General features: G+C 44.6%; 1 protein-coding gene across 6 annotated transcripts; it reads left to right on the forward strand.

Moving 5' to 3' along the window:
• Positions 1–1,266: 1,266 nt before the first annotated feature.
• On the forward strand, positions 1,267–5,129 carry LOC136534104 (KH domain-containing protein At4g18375-like). Of its 6 annotated transcripts, none has more exons than XM_066526579.1 (8): positions 1,267–1,575; positions 2,416–2,985; positions 3,171–3,599; positions 3,689–3,946; positions 4,052–4,315; positions 4,409–4,467; positions 4,613–4,685; positions 4,786–5,129. In XM_066526579.1, exons 2-7 carry the CDS (start codon positions 2,419–2,421, stop codon positions 4,659–4,661), a joined length of 1,626 nt encoding a protein of 541 aa, XP_066382676.1. In that variant the 5' UTR covers positions 1,267–1,575; positions 2,416–2,418; the 3' UTR covers positions 4,662–4,685; positions 4,786–5,129. The 6 variants fall into 6 exon arrangements, 3 of the variants coding, with proteins under 3 accessions (XP_066382676.1, XP_066382678.1, XP_066382675.1); XM_066526581.1 differs by having other exon boundaries at positions 4,852–5,129; XM_066526578.1 differs by having other exon boundaries at positions 1,268–1,575; positions 4,791–5,129.
• Positions 5,130–14,036: the final 8,907 nt, after the last annotated feature.

A 14,036-nucleotide genomic window follows, 5' to 3' on the forward strand; every position in this document is an offset into this window, starting at 1 on the left:
ATTATCGCTTATCTCCGAACCATTCGTCATCGCCAGCGATTAGTCCGGCGACGACGCTTGTACGGCTCTGATACCACTTGTTAGCCCACAGGATTACCGGCTCAGGTGAGTTGACCACTCACGTGTCTTGCCGAGCACCCGTTAGTGTTGTCGAGCACCCACTAGCTAAGCCGACCACGAACAGGCCTTGTCCGTCCCCACACACTATGGTCAGAGGTTGAAGAAGAGGGAGAACAGAGCATATACACACAGTATAAGAAACCAGCGTTGGCCGAAGCCCTATATGGGAGATGGCAAATCTGAACTCTCTTTACAGATTTGCCGTGGTAGTCTATTTATACAACTCTATCCATCTAGTCCTAGTACAGTGCACATGCTACAACAATAACTAGATAACACAGCAGGTCTGACTCTGCGCCGGCCTCTGCATGTGGCTACAGTGTTGCAGGTGAGCCGTTCGATGCCTACACCTGCAGTGCCTATAGTATCATAGCAGAGAGTCTTTTCGACGTTGTTTTTCCCTTGCTGTATGTTCACAAGAAAAAGGCTGTAGATTATTCTAACACCAAAAACATGCCGTCATCATCCCTTGCCTCTGCAGCAGCCGAGCCAACTGCAGACCCCTTTGATAGAGCTGTGTCACACATGGATCTTTGTACAGCCCACTAGAGGCGGGATCGATCCATCTGCTGGGCGAAGCTTGCTTCCTCCTCCCTTCCCTTCCATTCAGCTCCGAAATGAACCTGTCGCTGAAACAACGGGCAGACATAGGACTCTGAAAAGACTGATCATGTATGACCTACCTCCTCGTGTATCAAATTGCCCATACGGTTACAACCACTCGTGTCAAGTCTCCCTGTGATAGTGATTGCATTAGTGTTGCCAACCATCCACGAGCCTGTTTCTCGCACAAGAACCCCACAAGATCTTCTCTCGAGTGCTCAAACACACTTAGAAATATTGCAGTTCAGGAGTGCGTGTCTCAAGAGTCCTGCATCCTGCAGATACCACAAAGCGCTTTGAGGTGCCATGTTCCTGTGGTAGTGTGGTGTAGGATACTGTCCGTAGAGATTGATACAAATACAAATGGAGGGCTGGGATGGTGCAAACGATGATGGTGGGCCGGCAGAAAAAAGAAAGTGAAGAGAAGCATGGCCCATGAAGAAAACATACGCGGCCCATGAGAAGAAACACATCTAGAGGAGGAAGAGCTCCTGAATCGTGGCGACAAAACCGTTGCCACCCTCGGCGGCTCGGCCTCTTCGTCGGTCGGTGTTCCTTCCCTTACCCGGTCACCTATAGATAATACCGGCTAGCATTTTTCTAACCTTGCTCGACCCTTGGCCCGCCGCCTGGACTCGTCTCGCCCGCGGCCGATCTCCTCCATCCGCTCGTCGCGCCGCAACCCGGAGAGGAAACTGCGCTCGGTCGAGCACCACCTGGGGCCCAGCGTCCTCGCGACCATCTCCGGCACGGCGTCCGCCCTCTGCAGCCCCGGTGTCCCTGCGACCGTCGCTGCTGTCCTACTTCGCCACTCGCCACTTTGGCCGGCGACGAGCACCACCAGGACACTAGGTATTCCCTCCCCTTGGTCCTCCCTTCCTGCTGTGCGAAGCCGTGCGCCCAAACCTTAACGTAATTCATAGGTAAAACCGTGCGCCCAAACCCTAACATACCATTCGTAATCGGATCTGAATCAATATGCATGTATTATGCCTACTAACTTCGATTGCTTTGCAAAAATTATTGGGTGTACATGTGTACACCCATGTCCTTTACTGGGTCCGCCCCTCAAGTCTGAGCCAATTATTTGGGAATTTCTTGCCTGAGGGATGTGCCCTCAAAGATGGATTTTTCACCCCCCCTGATAGGAAGGATTCAAGATAGAGTTTGATTATTAGCAGATGCATGTGCTTGACCCTGTTGTGTTTGTTTCTTTGCCCAGCTTTTGTTGGGTTCTGGATTCACTAATTAATTAAATTGAAAATGTGCTATTTTCTCATAGAAACGTCTGTTCTCTGGTTCGGAAATAGTACGCATTACTAAGCATATTGATAACATGATATGTTGACTTTCTAACTCTAGCGTTCCTTTTTTTTTTAAAAAAATCTAGCGTTAGCGGTTAGCCTTGATACTATGCATCTGTAACAATAAATTATGCCTAAGTTAGAACAATTTTTTTTTTGGTTCGATGGTATTGGAGTTTGCAGTTCAGAGATCTCATGGGAATACGATACGATGTCCAAAACTTTTTATATATAATATAACATAAGAGTATTGCCCTATCGAGAAAAAAGGGTTATGGTTATTCAGCATCACATCCTGTGCTATTAAGGACATTGTGGTCTGCTATTTAAGTTTGTGTTTATTTGGTGCATTGTTCTGCGTTTTTGATTGTTTTACCTCTGCGTCCAGACAATGGCTGGCCACCGAAACAGTCATGGAAAGCGCCACTCTGATTATACTGAAAATGGAGGCGGCAAGAGAAGAAATCCTGGTGATGATACCTATGCCCCTGGTCCTGATGACACTGTGTATCGCTACCTCTGTGCCTCTAGAAAAATTGGGAGTATCATTGGCAGGGGTGGAGAAATTGCAAAGCAGTTGAGGACTGAGACCCAAGCTAAGATCAGGATTGGCGACAGTGTCCCTGGATGTGAGGAGCGAGTTATTACCATATTTAGCTCAAGCAGGAAAACTAATACCATTGATGATACTGAAGATAAGGTTTGCCCTGCTCAGGATGCCCTCTTTAGAGTTCATGAGAGGCTTGCCACTGATGAGAGTCTTGGGAACGAAGACGGTGAAGAAATTTCACCTCAAGTTACTGTTCGCTTGCTTGTGCCATCAGACCAGATTGGATGCATTCTTGGAAAAGGTGGGCAGATCATCCAAGGAATCCGCAGTGAGACTGGTGCACAAATACGCGTGCTTAGTAATGATCATATCCCTGCATGTGCCATTAGCGGCGATGAACTTCTCCAGGTTGGTAATTCCTCACATCAATTCCTTGCTTTTTTTTTATAATCCTGGCGGTATCTTCTTTCTTAAATGTCTACACCATTTATTTATTACTCAAACTTGAAAAGATGTCTGGAATTTTATGTTTTGCTGTCTGTGGCTGTGCTAATCATCTTTACTGATAAGACTTCCAATATTTTTGACACTAGATATCTGGAGACACGGTAGTTGTCAGAAAGGCTCTTCATCAAGTGTCATCTCGCCTCCATGACAACCCATCCAAGTCACAGCATCTTCTTGCATCCAGCTTGACCCAACCTTATCCAGGGAGCACCCACCTTGGTGGTTCCTCTACTGCACCTGTTGTAGGGATCACTCCAGTAATTCCTCCTTATGGAGGCTACAAAGGTGATGCGGCAGGAGATTGGTCCTCTTTATACCAACCACGAAGGGATGAGAGCTCTGCAAAGGAGTTTAGCTTGCGTTTACTTTGTGCTGCTGCAAATGTGGGGGGTGTAATTGGGAAGGGTGGTGGAATTATCAAACAGATCAGGCAGGAATCTGGGGCTTTAATCAAAGTGGCTAGCTCCAATTCGGACCCTGATGATGACTGCATAATTACAGTTTCTGCGAAAGAGGTGATTTCTCTTTTTGATATGCTTATATTATGCCTCTTGCCTATTCTTAGTTGCTTTTCTTGACCAACCACGTCTTTTGTTCCATGCAGTTCTTTGAAGATCCTGTATCTCCAACGATTGATGCTGCAGTTCGTTTGCAGCCTAGATGCAGCGAGAAAAGTGATTCAGAATCAGCTGAGCAGTCATATACAACACGCTTGCTGGTGTCAACATCACGTATTGGATGCCTAATTGGCAAAGGTGGTTCAATCATTACTGAGATACGAAGAACATCCAGAGCAAATATACGCATTCTTTCAAAAGAAAATGTTCCAAAGGTAGCAGCAGAAGATGAAGAGATGGTTCAGGTAGCAATTTGGGCTTTCTGATGTTAATTTTTTTGAGGCATTTGCGTGGTTATATGCAATATGCTATAGCAGGTTTTCATTATAGTCGATTTGCCTGTGCACCAGATCAGTGGAGGCCTTGATGTTGCAAGACATGCTCTTGTGCAAATAGCTACAAGGCTGAAAGCCAATTTCTTTGAAAGAGAGGGCTCTTTATCTGCATTTCCATCTGTGATCCCTTACCATCCTTTGCCTTCTGGTGCTTCGGATGAACCAAAATATCTAAGCAGAGACACTAAGCCTGTTGGGCATTATCTATATTCAAGTGCTTTTCGTACATCGGATGACATGATTCCTTCTGACAGCTATGCAAGTTATGGCGGCTCCCAGGTATAACATATGTCATGCTGTACTCTTTATCAAGCCTGTTGATAGCTTATTATCAGAATTTTTCATTCCGTAATCAACTAAAACTTCCTCTAGGCACTTGGAGGAGGTTATGGGGCTTACAGCGGATACAGTGCCCGCTCCTCTAGTAGTGGGTAAGAATGGCTATACAATGTTTGATTCACCAGTATAGAAATTCAGTTCGGTACAAAGCTGTGTATAGCAACTGTTTGTGTTTCATGTCTTTTTATTTCTAGTTGTGCTCACACAGTTCTCTGTAACTGCTATAACTTCCATCAGGTTATCTGGTCATAGTTCCCTTCACTATGGAAAGCGTCATGGTTATTAGGATTTAGATTGCTTGATAAAGCAGGTATGGTTCTTCACCTTTTCTTGATATGTCAGAATGATTATGTGATTGTGCATTGCCCGCCTTAATGCTTTTTTTTGCCTTTTGAACACATTGAACCCAGCTCAGCTATCTGATGGACCTGTTCTTTTCACCTTTGCCCCCTGCTCCCCTCCCGTACTAAAAACAGCCAAGACATTGAAGTTTGGAGCCTGCTTATTGGAGCCCCTTCCCAAACCAGATGACCAAGAGAGCCCAACCTGGAAGCTTTGCTTAAGAGGACCTATGTGGATGCCATAGACCACCTGATATTCCTCAGACTACACATTACTTATGTCTTCCTCTGGGCCTATGTTTTTAGCCCTGCCGTAAATGTTCTGAACCTATGTATTGAAAGGTCGCATTTGAGACTGCATGTATTTGCTTGTTTGAAACCTGCTTCTGTTTAGTGGTTTTTGTTGAAATACCTGTTTCCTATGTGCCACCCAAAAAGCCAGGAATATGTTACTCGAAAAAAACACTAGGGAGCTGTTACTTGCCTTTCCACTTAAGATGTGGGTTACTTCCTTCTCAGTGATATGTGTGACTGCCATCCTAAATAAAAGTAACACTAGAGCCACATTGCCTTTTTGAAAGTACCATCAGAAACCAGGTATACCAAACTTTGCTCCTGCCTGCCAACATTTCACTGAATTGCACATTGTGCTTTATTCACCTACCCCTGCCACCAAACATAATCAGTTTCACGCCCCCTGCCTCAATCTTCAGGGCCTGTTTGGTTTCAATCCAGGCAGCTTTGCCTGGCTCTTCATGCAATCCCAGGCTTTGGATTTTGTGTTCCTGGGGTGTAGATTGCTGCCTGGCAGGCTTTGAACCAAACAAACCCCAAGAGCATTGTTGAACTGAGGTTAGCTAGCTGAACATACATCTGTACTTGCTCGATTACAATGCCATTGCAATGCACAGGCAAGTTTATGTTTAAACTTTAAACCATATTTTTTTTGAATGAGAACATTAAGCCAATTTGAAGTTGGTGATTTAAGTATAAGCTTTCTAATTTAATTGATTATAGATATATGTACTTTGGTGTGAGTAGCTAATATCTGAAACTTTAGGTAGCTCGAGCTTTTTTTTTTTTAAACTAGCTGGAAGTTTTTTGGTCGTATCAATTTATATATCACAATGACCCAAAAATTGGCGATAGAGCATGCTCATGATACTACTGAACCCTTTGACCTGATGCACATGTTCCAATGCTTTAATGGCTAAATGAGTATTGGTGACTGAAGTTCCGATAATGTACTTGGCAACTTGCTATGATGAGGAAACTATATGCCAAAGATTGAATCGTGTGCATGAGGCTGCAGTTGCAAGTTTCTTGCAGGTTCACTATTCATTTCATGTAGATTTAGAAGGTTCTAAGTTCACCGGGTTTATAGGAGCTTGACCTCCGTCATGTCTGGGAGTCTTGTTAACCAGGAATGTGCAGGAACATGCAGAAGTAACCATGCAAGGTATTGTTTCTGGATGAGATTGAATTAGCCTCTGGAGTTGCACATCATTGTTTAGCTCGTCTATGTGTAGTTCATAACGTCAAAATGTTGTTAGCGGAAGTGACTGTACTGTTTGTTTATTTAATGTTAGCTGTTCTATGTAAATCCTAACTGTATCGGGTTTTGACCAGCAAATTTATTTTAGATTATGTTTTTGGCATAATAAGTTCCATAAGATTTGATTCTGAGATATCGTGAACACTATTCTATTGCAATACCTGGAACAGTGCTCTCTGTTGTTGACCTGGATAGTGTATCGTTGCCCTGTCCGGCATCTCTCGAGTCTAAATCAGCACCTGAACCTATACAGGTTTCAGGTGCTCCAATGAAAAGATCCTGAATGGCTGAATCTGTACACGGTTTCAGGTGCTCCTATGAAAAGATCTGAATTTCATCAGACATGTATAGCCGACAGGATCATTAGCACTATCACTAACACAACGTATGTGCTCTCGGTACGGGCATGCTGTTGCGTGCTGTTTCTTCAGATATGTAAGGTCCTCAGCCAGCGAGTCGGAATTCTTGAGTTGGCTTGAAAGTATCATTAAAACACATACCTGAGATCTCAGGAGGAAACCGGAAACCTTTTGGATCATTTCGGAATTTCCTAAGACATGGTGAGCACTCATAATCAAATTTGGGACTTCCAACCCAAGCTCGGCTCAGAATCATTACAGATATATGAAGAAGTCACGCGGGCATTTTCAACATTATCGTGTCCATCCTTGCCGTGTGGTTTTGGTGTTGCCGCTGTACGGTGGCGGATGGCCCACCTGCATCTGCAGGATAGGTCCAAGCGTGCTCTAAGAGGAATGGTTTTAATTTATTATAATATACAAATAAACCAATCAAGGAAATCGTTTTATATTTCTCTAATTCACTCTATGGGAGAGAATGGTTTTATCCAAACAAACCAATCATAACAAACAAAACTACTAACGTGTGATGGTTGACAGTAGTTAGGTCTTGTTTGATGCACGTGTATCTAGTTCAATCCACGTGTGTTGGAGTGTAATGTAATGAAACTTAGTTTAATTTCACTTCAATCTACTTCAACACGTGTAGATTGAGATAAATACATATGCATCCAAACATGGCGTTAGGTGGATTATGGTGCAGAATTTCATGAGGTGAAGTTGAGCATGTGAGGATCGAAATCATCCAAACAAAAAAGAAGAAAGAAAAAGGGAAGGAGTCTGTGGAAAGAAAAAGGGAAGGAGTCTGTCAGGGTCTAGGTCAGGGTTTTGGGGTTAGGAATTACCTATGCTACGGTCAGAATAGGAGATTAGGAGTTCAGGGGAGGCTGTTGGCCTAACGATGGTGATGGTTTGTGGGTGGGACAGCGAGGCGGTGTCCACCGCGGTGGAGGACGGAGCAATATACATGAAGGTGCCGGTTTGCATTGATCGTGCTTACCACGGCAGGCTCCGGTTTTTTTCTTTTCTTTTTAGTTGAAAAGGATAAGGGGGAGTGGATGGCAGGGAGAACCGGGATGGGGTCTCCACTGATCCTTATCGGGAGGGCCCTCACCACCCGTTTTATAGACAAGTCGAGGCAACTTAGTAGCTCGAAGTATTTGTAGTAAGCACAAGTATACAGACCACATCTCTCTAGGTAGTTATGAATGGCGGAATGGACCAACCTGGTGAGCCATTGGGATCCGGTGAGGGTTGACGGAGGCCGAAGTTATTGGGTGCGTCGTGCTCCTGCCCTCTGAACACATTTAGGGCCCGTTCGTTTCAAGCGGAATGGAGCGCCGGAACCGATCTGGATCGGAAGGCGCAGCTGTATTTTATACCCGTCAACCATCACCGGAAGTGTTCCGGCTGAAAATCAGCCTAAACGAACGGGCCCTTAGGCTCCCAATTTAGTCATTTGGTTTTTTTTTTTTGGTAATTAATGAATACAAGTGTTGTGGTTAACGGTTTTCATATATATTTGAGAAAGTCACGAGTTCAGTGGACACAAGTGTCTTGCCTCGAAGAGTTGGATTGATGTGTGGACTATAGCGCAAAAGGATATCTGTGAAGGCTAAGGACACAATAGAGTGAATATAAGCTTAGTGCTTGAAGACATTTGATGTAGTCTGTATTAGGGTTTTGGTTTTCCTTGGGCTATACTATTAAATGTGAATCCAAGGCATTCATCTTGAGGGAGTCTGAGCGAGAGCATTTGGATGCAAGAGGTTAACTCTGAGTCAAAATTATGGTAGTAAGTGGTCCAATTGAAGTGGTTCTTGTGCTTCTTTGGTTACTGGAGGTGTTGCTTGGTGGTTGCTGTTGGAGCAGATGTGGTCGCTGTATCTTTGCATGCTCTTGACCCGTGCCGAAGTAGCTTGTTGTGCTGCAGTGCTCGAAGCTCTAAGCTGACTGGTTCATTTCTTGTTGAGGGCTTTGGTCATACCGGTCGTGCTTGGCTCGTGGTAGGCTTTGGCTTGCTTTCATACTAGGTGTTGTCGGTCGCTACTCCTTCAAGTTTACCTTTCTCTGTGTGTACTGTTATGTTGTTTGGTTCATTTGGCCGCTGTAAAACTTCTTTTAAACTGAAATACGTGCTCAGCACTTTGTTAAGAAAAAAGCAGATGGAGCTTTGCCAATACTTTGAAAACTAAGTTGTGAAAGAATCTCTGTCAAAAAAGGAAATGTTTGAACATTGGGCAAAGGCCTATTAGCTCAGTTGGTTCGAGACCTGCATGGGCCATGTTTTGTCTTTTTGTCTTTTAAACTGCACCCTTATCCCTGGGTCTATGTTTTGTCAAATTATTTGTTTTGTCTTTTTGTCTTTTAAACTGCACCCTTATCCCTGGGTCTATGTTTTGTCAAATTATTTATGCTGATTTTTTTTGGAAAGTTATGCTACTTTTTAGATTCTCTACAACAATGAATACCCATTTCGAATCAGCACACGTACGGCCATCAAACTGATACACAACTGAATGACTAGTATATATGGCCAGCACGGGAATGGTGAGTGCATGCACTCAGGCTGTCTCCAAAGTGAGACCCATTGTGGAATCAAAATCTAAAATGGATCTCTAAACATAATATCTATAGCCTCTAATAGAAGACCCATTTTGGGTGCCAGGAGATGCATAACCTAAATTTAAGGATCCTCTGTTCTGAAGACCTATTTGCAGAAAGGGTTGTCTTTTAGCTCTTGTTGTTGGAGAAGACAAAAATAGGTATTGAACCCTTTGTCTGTAGCGCTACCTAAAGGACGAATGTGTCTTGTATTTTGGGTCACAGTTGTTGGAGACAGTCTCATAACGTACAAACACCCGGGTGGGTGGGTTGGGGGACTGGTTTAGCCTTTTTAATTCATCCTTTGGTTGCTTAGTTCTGGGGGCCACAAACAATAAATCACGTTGTTTGCGTCAAACGTTTCTACCTTAATTACAAAGATGCGTAAGTCTTTTGCGTATTTGAGAAAAAAATAGTGGATTGAGAAATTAATATAGATCTATTTCTTTGTGAAGAATCAAGAAAATAATATATATAGATCTATTTTTTGTGAAGAAAAAGACAATACATGTAGATCAAATAGATAAAATAAAAAGGATAGCGCATAAAATAAATAAAAGAACAGGTGACGTTAGATCAAACGGACGGAGATGAACAATAATATAATATGTATTATCACGTGGGGTGTGATGGTGTGAACAAGTGACAAACGACCTTATTCGAAACATATGAACACATGGCTGCCACGGTACTTCATTTTAAGCCTCCCAAATGTCAAAGTAGGACCGGCCTTTTTTTATTCCTAGCTATGTAGTACCATTACATCAACTAGATATATGCGCAATGACACTGACTCATCGGCGACATGTTTCACGTGGGTATACGACGGGTATGCTTGGCAGAGCTCCCATAACGGCTTCGAGGTTGAACGTATGGAAGTTTATGTTAACTTATTTTTGATGATTCCATGTAGATTATGAGAAGTTCTCTCAAATGAACTAAAAGGCTACTAGAAGCTAAGAAAATAACTTCTCCTGATTCACTTTCAACATAGAATCACTTTTTATATGGAGATTATTCTAGAGATAATAATGGAGGATCACTTTCTAGGTTCTATTTATTACAAAACTACACTTGTGTTCTTGATGATGAGGCTGATCATAGTATAGTGACATCAGATTATCCTAAGCCAAACGAAATCGTGTATAATTTGGTTTTGTTCTTTTTTAATAGGGTGTGTTAGGATACTAAAACGTTGCCTCATAAATGTTGACTAATAATTACTCTCTCCATTTCAATTGTAAATTGTTAGTTTTGTTGTAATTCAAATTTATCTAACTTTGATCAAAGTTTGTAGAAAAAATATCAACATCTATAATATCAAATAAATGTACAATCAAAATATATTTTATGGTGCATCTAATAAATCTTGTTCAGTGTTGTAGATGTTTGTGCATTTTTCATTTTCCAGATATTTGGCCAAAGCTGCAGAAGTTTGACTTACAATAAGGCTCAAACGACTCATAATTGAAATGGAGCGAGTAGTTAAATATATACTATGTGTAGAACTTATATTAATATATTCACATTTTATATATCTTTCTACAACAATGATGTAATTCATGACATATTGCAAAAGAAACCACTACTAATTAAAAGGGTACACTTCTAAATACTTTTTAAATCCTAATACTACGTCTTATAGAAGAAAACAAATTTAGAACCTTTTGTTTTTGTTACCAAGCCATAGGAATCACACTACGGGCTACGGGTGCAGTAAACACCCACTTGCAACAATTTATGTAATAATGGGTAAAATAAAAACTTATACCTAAAATTTATGGATGGAAGTTTGTACCCTTCAATTCCTGCATCTAACGAGTGTACTACGTACAAACGGATAAGATTGCCATTGCTCTACCGGCCGGGCCGTCCTATCGTCCTGACTTATTTTGCTGCGTACATCTATCTGTTCATGATACTGATCTTCAGGCTTCAGCCTCGTGATTAAATGGTACTGACAAAATAAAGCTTCAAGATTCTTTCACGTGGATATATGCATGGTAAAGCCGCAATACGCTCAAAACAAAGAAGGGGGGTTCAGAGTTCACACAGCCCACACAGCCGACTCGCGCTCTGGCCTCGACAACACATAGGGATAGCGACGTCTCTGAATCAGGACAGAGACCGCGTACCTTTCTCTGATTCTGTCTGCAAAAGCGACGTGGGAAGAAGCTGGCCGAGAGCCAGTGAACCTCAGAACCGAACTTTGTATTCCATGGGCGTCTGGTGAACAGGACAAACGAAACAAATCGAGGCATTCGCTAACAAAAACCATATTAACTGCTCCCTTAGCTCTAAATTATAAGTCGTTTTAAACTTTTTTGGTTCATCCATTTTGCTATATATCTAGATATATTATTTATCTAAATGCATAGCAAAATAGATGTATCGAAAAAGTCAAAACGACTTATAATTTGAAACGGAGGGAGTATAATATATTCCAAGCAAAAAAAGAAGAAGAAGAAGGAGACGAGTATGTTTGGATACCACCTTACCCGCCACCGGCAGCCACGCCTAAGGTGGAGCAAGTTGCGGCGAGCCTCACAGCCAAACAGATGTCTCTGATTTTATGACGAACCACAGCTGTGGCGTAGCGGCATGCGGCCAGCAACCAAACACGCTCGAAAAATCTACTCTGAATATTCATATGCTAAGTCACCTTAAATTCTAAACACTACAAGATTCCTTTGTTTTTGTTAGGACACTCCTGATATAGAAACTATTTATAGTTTTTATACCTCGAAGACCTCACAAGAAACAGTCGTCCCAATGTATAGTTTGTATAGTGCATGGTTTATATGTACAGAAGAATTTGATAACCATAAAAAAAGAGTTGATCTGCTACGACAAGCATCCCTGCAGCCATCATACAGAGTACTCGTACTATACTTCTGCAAATAATGAACAATAGACAAGAATGGGCGCAGTAGCACTCGATGCTTGGCAACAGGGGCATGCATAAGAGAAATGATGCCTATCTTGGCACATGGGGCGACGATGATAGCGGCTTCGGTGGCGACGGCACCATTGCTGCTGCGCGCCTGCGCCCACGGGCACGTCCGTGGCGGCGGTGCGCGTGGCCGTGGCCTGCACGTCACTATATATGTCTATGCAGCCCACAGCATGATGGCCTGGCACTGAGCCCACATTGTCAGCCCAACACGAGCATGGCCCGGTCCGGTGGCGTGCAGGCCCTAGGCTGGCCTGACCCGGAGTAGCAGGCCGTGCTAGTGCCTTTACCCCAGGCACGACGACGTGCTAGCCCGGCACGACCTGTCCTACAATGGTAGGCCCAGTAGCGGCCCGGCCTCCCCCTAGTCCCCCATGGCCTGCTAAAGGCCCATCGCCCCTTACCCTAACTCCCTCCTCCCCACGCGCAGTCGCAACCCCTCCGGCTCTCCCCTACCCGCGCTGCTCTCACAGAGTCGCAGACTCGCTTCTCTCACGCTCATGTTTGCCCTTCTCACCCTCCTTCCTTCCGAGTTCGAACCTTCCCTTCTCCTCTCGGCTCTCACCACTGGGGGCTCCTTACCTCCGCACGGGTGCTACCTGGAAGCTCCTCTCGGCTCTCACCGTGGGGTGCGTTGCTGTCGCTGGGAGCTCCTCACCTCCGTGCGGCCGTTCCCTAGAAGCGCCGCCGCTAGCCAGGGGCTCCTCATCTTCACGCGGCCGCTCCCTGGAAGGCTGGAAGCGCCGCCGCTCGTAGGGGCCACTCACCACCATGCGGTCGCCCTTGGAAGCGTCTCCACCTACTGCAGAATCGGCCTCCCCTCCGCCCTCTCACCGTCTTCTCCTAGTACTTAAATAAGGTTCGAAGTGCAAACTTTGTAGATGACAATGAAATACTTGCGGTCAAAAAATGATACTGCTAGCTAATATTTCCATTAGCTTAGAGATCGCAATTGGAAATCCAATTTAGCTTTAACACTTAGAAATTTTCAGGTCTGTCGACTGTTAGACACTGCTGTGTTTAGTAATTTATCGCGCGAGATTGGGTTAAGAAATAGTGAAGTATTATGGCTTGTTTTAGTAGCCTAATGGACCCCCTAAGGTGTAGCGAAGTGGGTTTGGGGATTGGAGCAACTGGTTTGAGGTTTCGAATGCTTCAAAAACCGTGCACAGCGCGTTCTCAGTCGACTTTCCAGTCTGTGCGCGGTCACCGGGCCTGCTGCCCAGTCGTCGTGGCGCTGGCCAGCTGCTGCTGCCGCAGGCTGCCCGCTCGGGTGCGCTAGCTAGCCGTCAATGCGAGCCGCCGCGACCTGCCCCCCTGCGTCTGGCCGCCGCCGCCCTGTCACCGCGCTGCATGCCTGCTCACCACGCCATGCCTCACTGCCACTGGACCGCCATGTGCTCCTGCACCGCGTCGTTGCTGCCTTGCTGCGCACGTGGGATGCCGCCTTGTGGCGCCATCGGCCCACCATTAATGGCGCTCGTCGCTTGCCGTGGCCGTTTGCGCTCGTCGCTTGCATCTGGCGTGTGTACCCCAGTTGCGACGCCTGTGTCCTGTCAAAGAGCGCCAGTCGCGTCACTTCTCGTCGCGGTTTTCCATCGCTGCGCCCTCCCCTGCTTCCCGCCGCGGTCACGTCATGACCTCGGTGAGCCCGAGCACGGGAGCTTGTGCATGCTAGATTGGAGGTTTGATGCGAACGAGGGAGGTAAAAAAAATCTGGGCTGTCACTACGGCATTCCGTTGAAGGTCGAACTTGTTCGGTGTACGGGTAGCTTATTTATCGTTAAACTTAGTAATTCATATTTGTAGTTTCTCGTATTACCGCGAGCTTAGGTTACTTCTAGGCTTC

This window comes from Miscanthus floridulus, unplaced genomic scaffold, assembly GCF_019320115.1.
Source record: "Miscanthus floridulus cultivar M001 unplaced genomic scaffold, ASM1932011v1 os_1492_1_2, whole genome shotgun sequence".
In the NCBI taxonomy this organism is placed as follows: domain Eukaryota; kingdom Viridiplantae; phylum Streptophyta; class Magnoliopsida; order Poales; family Poaceae; genus Miscanthus; species Miscanthus floridulus.